Source organism: Opisthocomus hoazin, chromosome 24, assembly GCF_030867145.1.
Source record: "Opisthocomus hoazin isolate bOpiHoa1 chromosome 24, bOpiHoa1.hap1, whole genome shotgun sequence".
NCBI lineage: Eukaryota > Metazoa > Chordata > Aves > Opisthocomiformes > Opisthocomidae > Opisthocomus > Opisthocomus hoazin.
In genome coordinates, this window is record NC_134437.1 from 5,328,608 (window position 1) to 5,345,718 (window position 17,111).

At 60.4% G+C, this 17,111-nt stretch overlaps 1 protein-coding gene across 6 annotated transcripts in view; it reads left to right on the plus strand.

Annotated features, from left to right (window-relative positions):
• OPCML (opioid binding protein/cell adhesion molecule like) overlaps positions 1–17,111 on the plus strand; it is a 291,671-nt gene that overhangs the window by 267,413 nt on the left and 7,147 nt on the right. For all 6 annotated transcript variants that reach the window (XM_075442560.1, XM_075442561.1, XM_075442562.1 and 3 more), the window contains 4 exons: positions 7,870–7,995; positions 8,226–8,360; positions 8,436–8,556; positions 8,959–9,110. In XM_075442560.1, coding sequence (XP_075298675.1) covers positions 7,870–7,995; positions 8,226–8,360; positions 8,436–8,556; positions 8,959–9,110 — 534 coding nt within the window. The remainder of the gene's footprint in view (positions 1–7,869; positions 7,996–8,225; positions 8,361–8,435; positions 8,557–8,958; positions 9,111–17,111) is intronic.

Genomic DNA, 17,111 nt, shown 5'->3' on the forward strand with positions numbered 1-17,111 from the left:
TCAGGTGGGCCGTGCTGGGAGGTTTCTGTATTCCTCTTTCAACGAGTTAAGCTTCAGCCCCGCGGTTTGCCTAAGTTGGTCTGCTGAGAAAACCCGTCTGTAGGTGCCGCTTTGCTGTTCTGTTGATGGTGGCGGCCAGAGAAGCAAATCCTTCCAGGCTCTGTCCCCGGTTCGCTGCAGTGCAGTTCCTTGGTGGCTAAAATCTGGTCGTCTCCGTGCTTGAGTGCCGGGGAAGAGCCACTTTTCTTAAATGGCGAAGAAAAGGTCCTTTGCTCAGCGCTGGGAGGAGGGGAGCGGCTCTCTGAAGGTGCGTTCGGTCCTGGCTGCGCATGCCAGCAGAGCGTACGCCGTGCAGGGAAGGAGCGAAGCCACGTCGCTGGGGTAGCCCTCCTGGCCTGAAATTCGGGCTCAGAAGCAAGGTTTTGAGCCCATCTTCATCGAGGAGGCAGCGGGAGGACCGCGGGGGATTGCCGCGCGTGGCCGGCGCGCAGGCAGGAATGACCAGTTAGCAACTGCATTCAGGTCAATTAATTTATATTTGTATTTTGCAGAAGTAAAAGTCGGCCGGATAGAGTATTGATTCTTTGTCCCCGTATTCAATCGGGTTTTAATTGTGCCACGGCGGTGCCTGGCCTTCCCTCCTAGCAACCCGGCGATAAATCTGCCGGGCAGTCGCAGTCAACAGTAAATGTGTCTCTTCATGTCGTTATTAATATGTCCCTTGGACTGGTTCATTGCGACAGCTGTTAACAAGGGTTTATAAGAGCGGAGGTGGCAGGAAGCCAGAGGGTGGTTTTTTTTTTCTGTCTCCCTTTTCATCTTTTTTTCGGGGACCGCCTTGTGACGATGGGCCGGACGCTTGCAGGGACGCGCGCGGTGCTGTTGGCGTGCCGGTGGGTTTGGGGAAGAGTTATGAAGGCGGAGAGAACCGGCATTTAATCTCGTAGAAGCAGAATAGGAGTCACCTCATCCTCCTCTTGCCATAGACAGCTTGAGCGGAGGATGCCGTGGGGCCAGACCTGGCCCGAGCCCTCCTGCCTCCGGGTCCAGACCTGGTCCAGACCCCCCGGCTGCTGCGAGGTGCAAGCCTGCAGGGACGAGCTGGGAGACCTGGTTTGGGTGCAAGGAGTGTGGTAGACGGCGCCCTGTCTGGCAGAGATCTCGGTGGTGAACGTCGATACTGGCTGTCCCTACCTAATAGGGGTCCTTGGTATTCCTCGGATGTCCTCCGGTTCTGATTTATTTAGAGTGCCCTCCTCTGTATTGCCTTAATCCTACTCACCATAGATTTTTCATTAAAACCTCTCCTGGCTGTCGGCATTGTTACTGTTAGTTTCTGGTCGGCGCAATCTGTTTTCCCGTCTTCCTTTCCTCGCCCCGGGAGCCCGGACGGGTTTCGAAGGACCGTGGCCTTCGTTCGCAGCGTCGAGGTTGCGGTCCTGCGGTTGGGTTTCCCAGCGCCCCTAAGGATGCTCTCCTGGAGCCGGCCCTGTGTCCCTTGTCGCACTTGGGATACTTCCCTCTTACCCGGGTGGTGTGGGGTTTTTCTTTTAAAATACTGAAGAAACAAGGTGATAGGGAGGGGAAGAGAGGATGCGCAGTAAATGTGAGGTTAACCGTCCAAGCGGGGACGAGCGGAACGGTGCATTGAAGTAGGAAACTCTCCCGGAGGTTGAGCTCGTAGCGGTGGGGATGGAGTGCGGGGAAATAAAAAGGAAATGAAAGGGCTGTTAAGGGGAAATGGAAAAAAAAAATCGCTTAGGCTGGAAAGACGTCTTCCCAGCAGGAGCGAAAGCCCAAAACGGATAATGTCCGCGGCATTTAAAGTAATGTTTCACACTTCCAGCTCCGGGGACGCGTGAGCAGGCGGGGAGGGGAAGGGCCCACCTCGTCGCGCAGCGGTTTGTGCAGCTGGATGCTGGATGGCACAGGGGGAGCAAGAAGCAACCGCGAGCAAGCGCAGAGGAAAAATCAGTTAGCACAGGCGCCGCTAGGAAGAGTCGGGGGGAGATGCTGGGGAGGAACAGGGTGGGTTTTTTTCGTTCCGAGGCAGGGGGCCTTTGAAAGCCGCCCTTTTGGGAAGCGAGAGCCTCGTCAAGGGGTCAAATTGTTGAGCCTGCCGTAAGCGCTGCTCTGCCGCGTTGCTCGCGTGTGTTTGCGGGACCGGGAGCAGAGCTCGCTGCTGCCCCAGAGCTGACGGCATCTCGTGGGAGCGGGAGCAGGGAGGCATCGTCTGATTTGCCATCCGGGACCACACTGGAGGCTTGCCCAGGAGTCTCACTCCATTTTTGGCAGCGTTCTGCTCTGTTTAGCTCTCAGGAGCCGGTAAGGGTAATGGCAGGATGCTGGAGGGTGTGTGGTTGTGGCACCGGGCAGGGACAGGGAGCAGTGCTCCCATGGGTGGGAAGGAGTGTCCGCGTCAAGCAACGCAGACCGGCGTCCTGGGGAGGGAGGAGGCTCGAAAGGAGCAGCCAGACCTCTGGCTCGCCCTTGCTCCCTCCTTGAAGAACTTGAGAATGGGCAGGAGAGCAAAGGCGGGCGAACGAAGATGTGGCGGCAACCGACCGTGATGTGACGGCGAATTCAAAGCCGTAGGGAGGCCAGAGAAAAGCTGGAAGGGATAGCAAACATTGAAGATACAAGCAGCTGTAGGGGGAATAAAAACCAAAAAAAGGATGAGAAGAAAAGAAAACTTGTAGAACAAAGGGAGGAGAGAAGGCAACGTGCGCACACGGAAAGCACGGAGCATCAAAAGAGCGGGAGGAAGCACAGGGGGGAAATGAGAGAGCGATGGAGGAGCGAGGGCACGGGGAGGGGGAAGGTCTGGAAGAGGAAGAGCGGGAAGAAAACAGCACCCACCGCCCAGGCGGGAACCGCTGCCGGTCATAAAGCGGCCGGCGTGATCCCAGAATCTGGGCGGGAGTACGGAGGAGGGATGGGGCAGGTTGCACCCAGAGCGTCCTCCGGGTCCCGTTCTCGAGGCTTCGTGGAATCGGCAAAAAGGAGCCGTCGGGATGTGCCGCGGGGACCGGGAGCCGGTGGAACGAAAGCCTGGCGGCAGCTGATTAATTACTGCAAAAACAAAAACGGGGAAAAGAGGGGGGAGAGCCGGAGGAGCTGTTTCCCCATTATATCTCCGAACAGAAAGAGCGTTTTAGCACGCGCGCAAATAGCTCCCTGGGAAGCACTCTCACTTCCTAATTGTTCATAAATTTACTGACAGGTGGTTACACAGTAGGTAGGACGCTCGGAGTTTCGGTTTTAATGCTTTCCTTGCCTCAACGTGAAAACCTGGAGAAAAAGGGTTGCCTTGAAGAGCCAGAGAAGGGAGAGGGAAGATCTGTGTGATGTGACACGAATCGTTCTGTTGACCAAAGCGTAGCTGTCGGATGCGCTTGATCCGTTAGATCTCCTCTACAGCCTACTGTAGGTGACCCTGCTTCGGCAGGAGGGTTGGACTGGATGACCCACAGAGGTCCCTTCCAACCCCTACCATGCTGTGATTCTGTGATTCTGTTATCTCGATAAAATCCATCCTGACGAGCCTCTCGGTCATCAGAAGAGGTTGGATCAGAGGTGGTCCCTGGCTGGGCGCGTGCCCGCATCTCTGCCCACAGAGCACCAGCCCCAGGCAGGAGCTGCTCTTGGGAAGGTCTTGTGCCGGTGGTGCCTTCAGCAGACGGGCAGGGACAGACTGAAGGCTGCTGGCGCCTTCCTGCCGTGCTCCTCATCCACAAAGGTGATGGAAAGCAGAGGCAAAACGTGAGCTTTCAGCAGATTTGCCTGCTTTGTGCTGACTTTCTGTACGCTAATGAGTCCTTGTGTGGTGACACCTCTGACAGCTCCATCCCACCTGTGGCGGGGAGGCTGACGAGGAGGGAGCTGGCTCCAGCGCTGACGGGCGTCCGACCCCTGTTAGGGTGACGGTCCCAGTCCCTGGCACTGACGGCATCACCCGTCGGCCACGCTGCTGCCGGAGGGGCGAAAGGGCAGAACGCTGCATCTCCCCAAAATAGGAGGTGTTTGAGAGGGGGTGGTAGGTGAGGTGCCAGGGCAGGAGCATCCCCTGATGCCCCCCTCTGCGGGCAGGGACATCCTTGTGGGGACCCTTCCCACCAGTAGAGCCAGGCAAATGGCCATCGTCTGGCGGTTTGCAGAGCCCGTAGGTATCCATCGATCATCTCGCGTTATCAGAGGTGCAGGAAGAGGTCTCTTCTAATGGATTAGGAGCTAATGATGTGGAGGAGGGACATCAGTCGCCTGCGTCAGCCGCGGCGCTCGTGCAGCCTCCCCGCACCGAGGCGTGCAGCAGTAATGATCTGGCAGCTAAAAATAGTCGGCGGCGGGCGGCTCCGGCCGGGATCGGCCGGGAGATGAGTCAGCCTGCGCGTGGTCACGCGTGTCGGCGTCACGCGTAGCCATGCTCACGCCGCCATCGCCGATGGGCTGCCTCTTCCCACTGGGAAGAGGTGTCCCCGCCAGCATGGGCTGGACCCATGGCTCCTCGGGTGAGGCTGCGGCCGTTGCTCCTCACGCTTGGGTGTCTGCTGGTGGCTTGGAAGGCTGATTTTTGTCCGGAGACGGGCCAGCCGCGGAGCAGCAGCAGGCACAAAGCCGCTGCCGATGACTGGAGGAGGTGCTGGGACTGGTGGCGTTTGGGAGAGCCCCATGGCCGTGCTTGAGAGGGGTATCCAGCATCACAGGGCACAACAGCATCGTGGCGGCCAGCCCTACGGGGCGATTTGCACCCCCAGTTTAGGAGTCCAGGGGACAGACGGCGTCTCACGGTCCCCGTGAGCGGTGGTGGGAACCGGCACGTGCCCGATGGAGAGCGTGCGTTGGCGGTTCGGGTCTCGAGCGGTAAAGGAAGGAGATAAATCACGGGCTTGTTGTTATTGAATTTAGTGGCTTCGCTCTCACATTCAATTTCTCTCGCCGGCTTTCTGAACAAATAAGAAATTACAGTGCAAATGTATTTTTTGGCCTACCAAACATTACGCGTTAACTTACCTGTGATTAATACTACGCAGGGTCGATGAAATCCTCCGCGGGCCGCTCTCCGCTCCGGCGAGACCTTGCCGTTCCGCACTTCCCTGGGATTTATTCTGTATTCAATTTGCCTGTAGTCGTAGTCTTTTACAAGGAAGGCGGGAGTAGGAAGAAGGGGAGATGGGGACTGTGCGCTGCTGCGTCGCTTTTCTCCCCGCAGGCTTGGGGCTGGGGAGCACCTCCGGATGGCCACGTCCATCCCTGGTGCAACCCCAGCATCCCTCTGGGATCCCACATCCCATCCCCATGGCTGATTAATTCTGCACGGGAGGGGCCTCTGCTCGTTACGGCTTTACTGCCCTCGAGCAGTTGGGGAGGATCGCAGTCGTTTTCCTTGGCTGGCATACGATCTGGCGTGTCGTGACGTGTGTGTGGGATAACGGGAGCTGCTCGGAGGAGGAAGCTGTTGAGGAGAGGCTGTCGGAACTACTTGGTATTTGCTGTGTCGGGGATCTAGGGCAGGGGGAGGTAAATGTAAAGAGCCAAAGGCAATCCAGGGAGAGGATGCCCTCAACAGGTAAATGACTAGGAACAGCATCCGTAGTCGTGCTGGTGGGCCACGAGGTATTAGCAGGGCTGTCTGACCCGGCCCTTCGGGGACAGGAGAGCCTTTGGACCCCATGTCCAGCACCGATCCCAGGCTTTCCCTGGTTTTAGACACGGTGGCTCTGGTGGGATGCACCGATCAGGGCAGCTCTGTGTGTGCCGTGGCCGTCCCTGCCTCATGGTATTTATAGGGAATGGCTGCACTTTGGTTTATCCACACAGTCGTGTTTGGCAAGTCCCGTCCCTGCATGAGCCCAGCTCCTGCCCACTCTTCCCATGGGATTAATTCCCCCCAAGGGGAAGCCGGCTCGCCCTTGAGACGCTGCCCTCGACAGCCCAGCTCGTGGGATCTATAGAAATGTAATCAAGGTCTTTAGATGTCCTTCTCCAAGTCCCAGTAACCTCGTAGGCAACGATCGCCGTCACGGCAGGGTATCGAGCCGTCCGGCGGGGTCCCTGCGCTCTCCGCGGGCATCCCTCCAGCCGCGTGTCCTTCGTGGCTCTCGGGGGCATTTCTGACGAGATTTGGGCAGGTAGCGGCGCAGCACAGCAGCGCTTCCACTTTCTGCACGTCCCTTTGTCTGCTTGTGGTGTGGGACCCAGGGGAGGGGAAAGGGATGCCGGCCGGGAGCCGGGAGAGCGCTGGGAGGATGAGGATGCTCCGGCATGCTCTGGCTTACCCCCTGCCTGCCCGACCTCCCTGTTTAGCTCGGGAGAGTGTGGCCTTCTCCTAGGGGTGTGTTGCCGGAGGACAGTCAGACAATGGTCGTCTTTGACAGAGCCACGGCCGTCTCGGACCAAAACCCCCAAAAAGGAGGGCTGCTTTGCAAGCTTGTGAGCAGGCGGCAGACACCCGGTTGCGGGAGGGCTTGGCTTGGATGCTGTTGTTGGTTTTAGCTTTTTCTGGCAGCCCTTGGAGGTGGCCTTAGTGGAGGGGAGAGGTGCAAGGATGCTGGTAACAGGGGAGAAGGTCATACCTGGAATAAGGGGCTGCGCTCTCTTCTCCCAGCGTTAACCACGTCTTCCAGCGGTTGCCGGTGCGCGCTCTTTATTTTTGGATTGCTGCTTTCCCCTGAAGGACTCAGGCAGTCTCCCTCTGCTGTAACAGGCTGGACCTCTATATTAATGTGTCAGGTTGCTGGGAAATTTAGTGCTTTGTCGGGGCTGTTTGGGCCGTGGAGACCACGCCGCGTCTTTGCCGCAGCTCGTCCCGCCGTGCCGCGCCGCCTCTCCCGTGCCGGGGAGGGAGAGCGGGCGTGGGAAAGCCTGTCCTGCTTTACCTAAGGGAGCAAAAGGCTTCCTCGGGGTGTTGTTTTGTTTTAAGCCTGGTGGTTATAAGCAGCTTAGACCGGGCTCCTCAGGGGATGTGGCTGTGGTCCCTGCAGCCAGGTCAGTTTGGGCAGTGATGTGGCAGCCCCAGCACGACAGGGACAGTCCCCGGAGGTGACAGGAGAGCCAAACAGCCCTCACGTCCCCTTCCAGGCCATGCTGCTGTCGGCCATGGTGGTTTTCAGGCGATCGTCCCGGCATCCCAGCGCTGCCGGAGAGCCCTTGGCGTGAGGGTTGGGTGTGCGATGCCGCGTGAGCTGGGGCTCTCAGCACGGCGTGCGCTCGGGGAGGGGGCACGGGGCGGCCTTTCTGGCAGGGCAGGGGTGGTGTTTAGTTCTGGGTGGGTCATTTTGTGCAGCATCGTTCAAGGACTGGGACGCAGACCCTCTCGGGGGCCACGTCTGGCAGCCCGGAGCGCCGGGAGGCGGCGTGGACGAGCGGGCTTTAATTGCTTTTTGCCAGGGCTGGGGATATTTATGGGTGCAGAGATTGCCAAGTTATTTATTAGATGGAGTATCTGGGGACAGAGTAATGTAAATCACTGTGGCCAGTATTGAATGAAGCAGACGCTCGGTAATTTAAACAGGTTTAATAAATATGCTAAAAGATGAGCCTTGTCGCGGGCTGTAGCGGAAGCCAGTTATCGGGGTCTCGGCTGGTGGGGGGGTGGCGTTTCCAGACCCCGCTCGGGGCAGGGGACCGGCGAGAGGATCCCTCCGTGCCCTGGATCCACGCTCTGGGTCTGAGCTCCGCTCCGGTCCGAGGTGGCAGTTTGGAGACATAGGGTTGGCGACCGGACAGGGTGATGGGGTGGATGCCGATGTCCGGTGATGGGGCCGGTGTCATGGCCGGGGCGCCCGTGGCATGTGGGTGGCTTGGTGATGCTGGTGGAGCCTGCTGAGCTTGTTTGTTTATGATGGCTTTGCTCTTCTTTGTATCTTGCAGTTCCCCCTCAGATCGTCAACATCTCGTCGGACATCACCGTGAACGAGGGCAGCAGCGTGACCCTCATGTGCTTGGCCTTTGGGAGACCGGAGCCCACCGTCACGTGGCGGCACCTCTCCGGGAAAGGTGAGACCACTGTCAGGGCTCGGAGGACGAGATGCTCGGGTCTGAGGAACGGTCTTGCCCAGCCTGCCTGGGATGGGTTGGTGCCACCATAGAGGCATGGGTGGTTTGCTGGTGTCCGGTGCGGAGGGTGGAGGTGCTGGCCTGTTAGTGTGAGGGTGAGGATGCTGAAGTGATGTGCCAGGTTTCCCGGGTGAAGGGTGATGATGCCACGTGTTTTGGATGTCTCCCAGGGCAGGGCTTTGTGAGCGAGGACGAGTACCTGGAGATCACGGGCATCACGCGGGAGCAGTCCGGGGAGTACGAGTGCAGCGCCGTCAACGACGTGGCCGTCCCGGACGTGCGGAAAGTCAAAGTCACCGTCAACTGTGAGTGCCCGGGGCGGGGGAGTGGTGGCGGGGCAGGCGCGGAGCCCGGCGTGACGCTGCGTGGCGTCTCCACAGACCCGCCGTACATCTCGAACGCCAAGAACACGGGCGCGTCGGTGGGACAGAAGGGCATCCTGCAGTGCGAGGCCTCGGCCGTCCCCGTCGCGGAGTTCCAGTGGTTCAAGGAGGACACCAGGTCAGGGGCTGCGGAGCCAGAGGCTGGCAGGGTGGGGGACAACCATGCCAGCCCCGTGGCGGGAGGGTTGGCTGGCGATGATGGAGGAGGAAGGATGGGATCGGCTCGTTTTGGTGGGTCCGAGTGCTTGGCTGAGGGTGTCCAGGGTCGTTTCTTCTGGAGATGGTGGCAGTGGCTCCTGGGAGGTAACGCGGGCCACGTGGATCAGGCCCTGATGGGTTACGGGATGGAGAGCACGGCGTGCTTGTGGGCAGCGTGGTGGGGTGAAGGGCTCATCTTGGTGGGACGCAGGGAGTCTGGCGGGGGAAGATGTGTGTCGGTAATGGTGCTGGGTGGCGGGAGGGGTGTGTGGCAGAGCGCCCGTACGGCTCACTGAGCAGCGTTGTCTCTGGGTCGCCGCAGGTTAGCGAACGGGCTGGAGGGCGTGCGGATCGAGAGCAAGGGCCGCCTGTCGACACTGACCTTCTTCAACGTCTCGGAGAAGGACTATGGCAACTACACGTGCGTGGCCACGAACAAGCTGGGCAACACCAACGCCAGCATCATCCTGTACGGTAGGTGCCCTGTTTTCTTTGCAGCAAGGTACAGCTTCCGAGGAGGAAGAAGAGGATGAGCAGGATAAAAGGAGCAGGTGGCGGCAAGGCGGGCGTCTGGCCAGCGATGGGGCGACGGAGCAGATCTGGATATATTTAATGTAGGCACCGTGTAGAGGTGCCAAATGGCAGCAGCGTCGAGGTCCCACAGAGAGGATGGATCGGATGAGGAGATGTGCATCGGCCCGAGCGGGCACGCAGAACTGGGTGGCGGTCGGTGGTGGGCACAGCGCTCGCGGACGCACGGGTGTTTAGCAGAGCCGGGCACTGTCCGGCCGTTCGTCTTTGCGGAGAAGAGAGGAGGCTCCCCAGCGAGCCGTGAGGCGTCGCTGGAACCCAGGGCTGAGGAGGGGGCCCGCGCCAGGTGGGGACGCGCTTCGGGAGCACGGTGTGGGGTTTTTGTAGTGGCAGGGCTACAGGCAGTGTTGTAGTGGCAGGCTGGGCAGCGCAGTTGAGGGCTGCAGCAGGGTGGTTTGCATGCAGGCAGTGAGGTTTTGGAGGGCTGGCAGAGCGCATAGGTGGTTTTGAGGAAGGTGCCGTGTCCCTGTGGGATGCTGGCAAGGTGAGCCACGTGCCAAGGCAGGAGCTGGCCTTCGCGGTGTAACAGAGAGGATGGAGTTGGCTGGTAGGTTTCAGGAGCCGTGGAGAGTGAGTAGAGCAGCTGTGTTGGCGTGGAGTTTGGCAGCGTGAGCGGTCGGTGGCCTGTGTCCTGGGTGGGACGGGGGCCAGGAACGTAGAACATGGTGATAGGGAAAGGCAGGCAAAGGACTTGCAGGAGGTGTGATGGTAGGCACCTGTCTTAGTGACTGTGATCACGAAACTGGAAGGCTTAGGGGCGTCGTGAGAATAAATGCAAGCAGAGCGGCTAGTGTGGATACCCGGGGAGTGAAGTGGCACCTGCCGTGGGAGGCAGCGAGCAGTGGCCTCCGGGAACCTGCTTTTGAGGGCTTGGGAGTGCGCGAGCGCCGGCGCGGTTTGAGGAACTGCCCTTTGGTCGCTGAGGTGTGGGCGAAAAGGCAGGGCGGCTCGGCCGAGCCGGGGACTCGGCTCTGTGTTTGGATGGAAGGAGGGGTGGCTGCAGCTCTGACGGAGAGGTCGGGCTTTGCAGGGACACGGGGCAGCTGCGCTTGGAGGAGGCAGAGGAGAAGCAGCAGAAGGGGAAAGCTGGGTGGGAGGGGAAACCATCCAGCGTCGAGCCAGTCAGGAGGAAGGGGTTTTGCAAATAGGGGAGTAGCAGGAGGAGGGCGAAGGAAAATGGGGGGGTGGTATGTGTCGACGACAGTGACCTGAGAAACAGGGCTAAAGGAAAAGGGGAGGCAGGGCAGGGTTCGCTTTCTCTCTGTTTAATGATTCCAGGCAGTCATCTCGTAGTGACAAGAGCTGGGGATGCCCAGAGCTCCGTGTTGCAGGGCTGTGACGGGCACCGTTCCACTGCGAGGTGGTGAGGGACCAGGAGGCAGGTGACCATACGGCTGTGTAGGAGAGGGGTACGAGGGGGGTCTAGGACGGTAAAGACACGGCAGTGGAGCGTATTGCGTGCAGAAGATCATCTGGGCTGTGGGAGCAAAGCCTTTGGACTGGTGATCCCTCAGGCACAGTCAGCCAGGGTTTGGCGAGGGAACGCTCCAAGTAGGGAAGTTGTAGTCCTTGTGCAGTGAAGGAACTTGCAGAGTGAGGATGGGGAAGCGGGGAGATGTAGGTATGGAATCTGGCGAGGCTGCCTGTCGTGGCACCCTCCCAGATGATGTGTGCAAGCGTAATGGCAGTGGTGCGTTCCTGGGGTGTGACAGTGGTAGTGAACTAGGTGATGGTGGTGTCCATCTTCAGGCATGGGAGTTCTTAGGAGCAGTCTGGAGTGATGGAGGCATGGGCAGTCACGAGAGGCTTGAAGTTGAGCTGGAGATGAGCGCAGACTGCAAGAGGAGGAGGTGGAGAGCAGTGCTGCGGAAAGGGGGTGGATGCCAGCATTGCTTTGTGTGATGTGTGGTATAGAGGGTTTTGCCTTCTCAGAAGGATGTAAGGTGCGGGAAGGTGTCCGAGAAGCGCACAGAAGCTGCAGGAAGGCACAGTGTTAGCGTAATGTGGTAAGAGGGAGGCAGAGGGCATTGAGATGTGTCCCCATTGCGCTGCGTGGGTTGGAGAGGGACGTTGTCCATCAGTTCTTGCCAGCGTGCCGTGTCTGGGGAGGTCATAATGAGATGGTAGGAATGTTCCTTTTCTGAGAGTGCGTTGTTACAGGTGAGCGGGCTGCCCAGACGGGTGGGTGATGTCGTGTGCTTGTGGTGACGTGCTGTGACGGTCAGGTCAAGGCTGAAGGGCTCGGTCTGGTGCACGTGCTGTTAGGGGGTAGGGCCCTTCTCTAGGATGTAGGGTGTGTGGTGTTTTCCTCACACTTTGTAATCTAGTGTCGATTTGTGTTGTCCTTATCTGTAGGGATGAGGAGTGGTGTGGAGTAGGCAGGTACGGTCTCTTGCGTTGCGCCCCGTTGTTGCCTGCTGAGGTTGGTCTGGTGGAATCAACTGGAGCTTGTTTTGGTCTAAAGTTCTGCGACATCCTTGTCCGGGGGGGGTTTGTTCTAGGTGCCCATGGCGCTGAGGTTGGGTCTGTAGCATAACCGTTGTGTTTCGTCTGTGCTGTGCTTGCGTGCAGCGGTGGTCTCCGGCGTGCAGCGGTGGTCTCCTCCGGCGCGTGGGCGTAGTTGCGTTTGGCTGTCGTGGGCTCTGGGCGGTTGAGTTGCCTTGTGGCCTTGTCTTTTGCTCCATCCTGGCCTGGCGGATGGCGTGCTGTTGGGGTGAGGTCGGTGGACATGCACGTCAAGTCCCACGCTTGTGGGGCGGTGTTTCTGGGTCGCGATGGGGGGTCTGTTGCAGCGTGGTGTAAGTGATGGAGCGTTCCACAGTGCTGCGGTTGCGCCTGCGTGTTTGCAGTCGGGCCCGGTGTGTCATACTGTGTCCTCTGAGAGGAGGGTGCAGGGCTTGGTCGTGTCGGGTATGGGACAAGGTGAAGTTGTGCAGAGTTTAGGGGTGCGACTGCGCTGTTAGGTTTGGATGTGCGGTAACACGGGGTTTGGGGCTGTTGTAGTGTTTGCACTTTGTGGGAGAGGCTGCGTCGTGGTGCTCTTGTTTTGGTGTCTGAGTGGTTCCAAGGAGAGGAGAGGCATGGGGGGGGGTAGGAGTAGAGCAGGGAGTGAGAGCTAGAGAGCAATAGAGAGGGGGATGAGAGATGGGCATAGAGGGGGATAGAGGGTGAGAGAGAGAGCTAGATTGGGATAGAGAGGAGGATAGGAGGGGGGTGATAGATAGACAGGGTGATACAGAGAGGGAGATTGGACGGATGTAGGGAGGCAACCGAGCAAGGGTGACAGAGATGGGGGTGGTAGAGGGGGGATAGAGGTTGTTAGGAGAATAGTGTGGAGATAAGGTGTTAAATGGGTGGATAGTGGATGGGCAGTGACAGGAGCCTTGTGAGAAGGAGGTGGCGGGGTTTTCAGCTCGGTAGCTGGAAGGAAGGAGGGCTGTCCTCCCTCGCCTTCCCTCCTTCCTTCCTCCTTCTCCCCCTCCATTCTTCCCTCCCCTCCTCCTTCCTTATCTCCCTTCTTCCTTCCCTCCTTTCTTCTGTTCCCTCCCTCCTTCCCTTTGTTCCTCTCCCTTCTCTTCCTCCCCACCATCCCTCCTTCCTCCATCCCTTCCTTCCTTCGTTCCCTCCCTCCTTCGCTCTCCTCCCTCCTTCCTTCCCTTCCCTCCTTCTCCTCCTTCTCCCTCCCCTCCCTTCTTTCCTTCCCTTCCCTTCCCTTCCTTCCCTTCCCTTCCCTGCCCTTCCCTTCCCTTCCTTCCCTTCCCTTCCCTTCCCTTCCTTCCCTTCCCTTCCTCCTTCCCTTCCCTTCCCTTCCTTCCTTCCCTTCCCTTCCCTTCCTTCCCTCCCTTCCCTTCCCTTACCCTTCCCTTTCCCTTCCCTTCCCTTCCTTCCCTTCCTTCCCTTTCCCTTCCCTTCCCTTCCCTTCCCTTCCCTTCCCTTCCCTTCCCTTCCTTCCCTTCCCTTCCTTCTCCCTTCCCCTCCCTTCCCTCCCTTCCCCTCCCTTCCCCTCCCTTCCCCTCACCTTCCCCTCCCTTCCCCTCCCTTCCCCTCCCTTCCCCTCCCTTCCCCTCCCTTCCCCTCCCTTCCCCTCCCTTCCCTTCCTTCCCTTCCCTTTCCCTTCCTTCCCTTCCCTTCCCTTCCCTTACCCTTCCTTCCCTTCCCTCCCTTCCCTTCCTTCCCTTCCCTTCCCTTCCCTTTCCCTTCCCTTCCCTTCCCTTCCCTTCCTTCTTCTTCCCTTCCCCTGTCCCTTCCCCTGCCTCTTCCCGTCCTTCCGTCCTCCTTCCCCTTCCTACCTTCCCCCTTTCCTTTCCTCCTCCTTTCCCTCCTTCCCTCTCCCCCCTTTCGCCCCCTTCCCTATACCCCCTTCCTTCCCCCCCTTCCCCTATAGCCCCCTCTTCCCCTATCCCCTCCTTCCCCTATCCCCCCTTCCCCTATCTCCTCCCTTTCCCCTTCCCCGCTCTTCCCTATCCCCCTCCTTCCCCTATCCCCCTTTCCCTATCTCCCCCCTTCCTATCCCCCTCTTCCCCCTATCTCCCTCCTTCCCCTATCCCCCCCTTCCCCTATCTCCCCCTTCCCCTATCCCCCCTTTCCCCTATCCCCCCCTTCCCCTTTCCCCTATCCCCCCGTTCCCCCCTTCCCCCTTCCCCTATCCCCCCTTTCCCCCCCATTCCCCTTCCCCTATCCCCCTTTCCTCCTTCCCCCTTCCCCTATCCCCCTTTCCCCTATCCCCCCTTCCCCTATCTCCCCCTTCCCCATCCCCCCCTTCCCCTATCCCCTCTTCCCCTATCCCCTCCTTCCCCTATCCCCCCCTTCCCCTTTCCCCCCCTTCCCCTATCCCCCCCTTCCCCTTTCCCTATCCCCCCTTTTCCCCCCTTCCCCTTTCCCCTATCCCCCTTTCCCCTATCCCCCCCTTCCCCTATCTCCCCCTTCCCCTATCCCCCCCTTCCCCTATCCCCCCCTTCCCCTTTCCCCCCCTTCCCTATCCCCCCCTTCCCCTATCCCCCCCTTCCCCTTTCCCTATCCCCCCTTTCCCCCCCTTCCCCTATCTCCCCTATCCCCCCCTTCCCCTATCTCCCCCTTCCCCTATCCCCCCTTCCCCTATCTCCCCCTTCCCCTATCCCCCTCTTCCCCTATCCCCCCTTTCCCCTAACCCCTCCTTCCCCTTTCCCCCCCTTCCCCTTTCCCCTATCCCCCCCTTTCCCCTATCCCCCCTTCCCCTATCCCCCTTTCCCCTATCCCCCCCCTTCCCCTATCCCCCCCTTCCCTATCCCCCCCTTCCCCTATCTTCCCCTTCCCCTTTCCCCTATCCCCCGCTTCCCCTATCCCCCCCTTCCCTATCCCCCCCTTCCCCTTTCCCCTATCCCCCCTTCCCCTATCTCCCCCTTCCCCTTTCCCCTATCCCCCTTTCCACTATCCCCCCCCTTCCCCTATCCCCCCCTTCCCCTATCCCCCCCCTTCCCCTATCTCCCCCTTCCCCTTTCCCTATCCCCCCCTTCCCCTATCTCCCCTTCCCCTATCCCCCCCTTCCCCTATCCCCCCCTTCCCTTATCCCCCCCTTCCCTATCCCCCCTTTCCCCTATCCCCCTCTTCCCCTATCCCCCCCTTCCCCTATCCCCCCTTCCCCTTTCCCCTATCCCCCCTTTCCCCATCCCCCCCTTCCCCTATCCCCCCCTTTCCCCTATCCCCCCCTTCCCCTATCCCCCCCTTCCCCTATCCCCCCCTTCCCCTATCCACCCTTCCCCTTTCCCCTATCCCCCCTTTCCACTATCCCCCCTTCCCCTATCCCCCCCTTCCCCTTTCCCCTATCCCCCCTTCCCCTTTCCCCTATCCCCCCCTTCCCCTATCTCCCCCTTCCCCTATCCCCCCTTCCCCTTTCCCTATCCCCCCTTTCCCCTATCCCCCTCTTCTCCTATCCCCCCCTCCCCTATCCCCCCTTCCCCTATCCCCCCCTTCCCCTATCCCCACCTTCCCCTTTCCCCCCCTTCCCCTTTCCCCCCTTCCCCTTCCCCCCCTTCCCCTTTCCCCCCTTTCCCCTATCCCCCCTTCCCCTATCCCCCCCTTCCCCTATCCCCCCCTTCCCCTATCCCCCCCTTCCCCTATCCCCCCTTTCCCCCCCCTTCCCCCTTTCCCCTATCCCCCCTTTCCCCCCTTCCCCCTTCCCCTATCCCCCCCTTCCCCTATCCCACCCCTTCCCCTATCCCCCCTTTCCCCCCCTTCCCCTTTCCCCTATCCCCCCTTTCCCCCCCTTCCCTTTCCCCCATCCCCCGCTTCCCCTATCCCCCCTTCCCCTATCCCCCCTTCCCCTTTCCCTATCCCCCCTTTCCCTATCCCCCCCTTCCCCTTTCCCCTATCCCCTCTTCTCCTATCCCCCCCTTCCCCTATCTCCCCCTTCCCCTTTCCCCTATCCCCCCTTTCCACTATCCCCCCCTTCCCCTATCCCCCCCTTCCCCTATCCCCCCCTTCCCCTATCTCCCCCTTCCCCCTTTCCCTATCCCCCCCTTCCCCTATCTCCCCCTTCCCCTATCCCCCCCTTTCCTATCCCCCCCTTCCCTATCCCCCTCTTCCCCTATCCCCCCCCTTCCCCTATCTCCCCCTTCCCCTATCCCCCCCTTCCCCTATCCCCCCCTTCCCTTATCCCCCCCTTCCCCTATCCCCCCCTTCCCCTATCCCCCCTTTCCCCCCTTCCCCTTTCCCCTATTCCCCCTTTCCCCCCTTCCCCCTTCCCCTATCTCCCCTTCCCCTATCCCCCCTTTCCCCCATCCCCCCCTTCCCCTTTCCCCTCTTCCCCTATCCCCCCCCTTTCCCCTATCCCCCCCTTCCCTTTCCCCTATCCCCCCTTCCCCTATCCCCCCCTTCCCTATCCCCGCCTTCCCCTATCCCCCCCTTCCCTCTTTCCCCCTCTTCCCCTATCCCCCCCTTTCCCCTATCCCCCCCTTCCCCTATCCCCCCCTTTCCCCTATCCCCCCTTCCCCTTTCCCCAATCCCCCCTTTCCCTATCCCCCCCTTCCCCTATCCCCCCTTCCCCTATCCCCCCCTTCCCTATCCCACCCTTCCCCTTTCCCCTATCCCCCCTTTCCACTATCCCCCCTTCCCCTATCCCCCCCTTCCCCTTTCCCCTATCCCCCCTTCCCCTTTCCCCTATCCCCCCCTTCCCCTATCTCCCCCTTCCCCTATCCCCCCCTTCCCCTTTCCCCTATCCCCCCTTTCCCCTATCCCCTCTTCTCCTATCCCCCCCTCCCCTATCCCCCCCTTCCCCTATCCCCCCCTTCCCCTATCCCCACCTTCCCCTTTCCCCCCTTCCCCTTTCCCCCCCCTTCCCCTTCCCCCCCTTCCCCTTTCCCCCCTTTCCCTATCCCCCCTTCCCCTATCCCCCCCTTCCCCTATCCCCCCTTCCCCTATCCCCCCTTTCCCCCCTTCCCTTTCCCCTATCCCCCCTTTCCCCCCCTTCCCCCTTCCCCTATCCCCCCCTTCCCCTATCCCCCCCTTCCCCTATCCCCCCTTTCCCCCCCTTCCCCTTTCCCCTATCCCCCCTTTCCCCCCCTTCCCCTTTCCCCTATCCCCCGCTTCCCTATCCCCCCCTTCCCTATCCCCCCTTCCCCTTTCCCCTATCCCCCCTTTCCCCTATCCCCCCCTTCCCCTTTCCCCTATCCCCCTCTTCTCCTATCCCCCCCCTTCCCCTATCTCCCCCTTCCCCTTTCCCCTATCCCCCCTTTCCACTATCCCCTCCCTTCCCCTATCCCCCCCTTCCCCTATCCCCCCTTCCCCTATCTCCCCCTTCCCTTTCCCCTATCCCCCCCTTCCCCTATCTCCCCCTTCCCTATCCCCCCCTTCCCCTATCCCCCCCCTTCCCCCTATCCCCCCTTTCCCCATCCCCCCCTTTCCCCATCA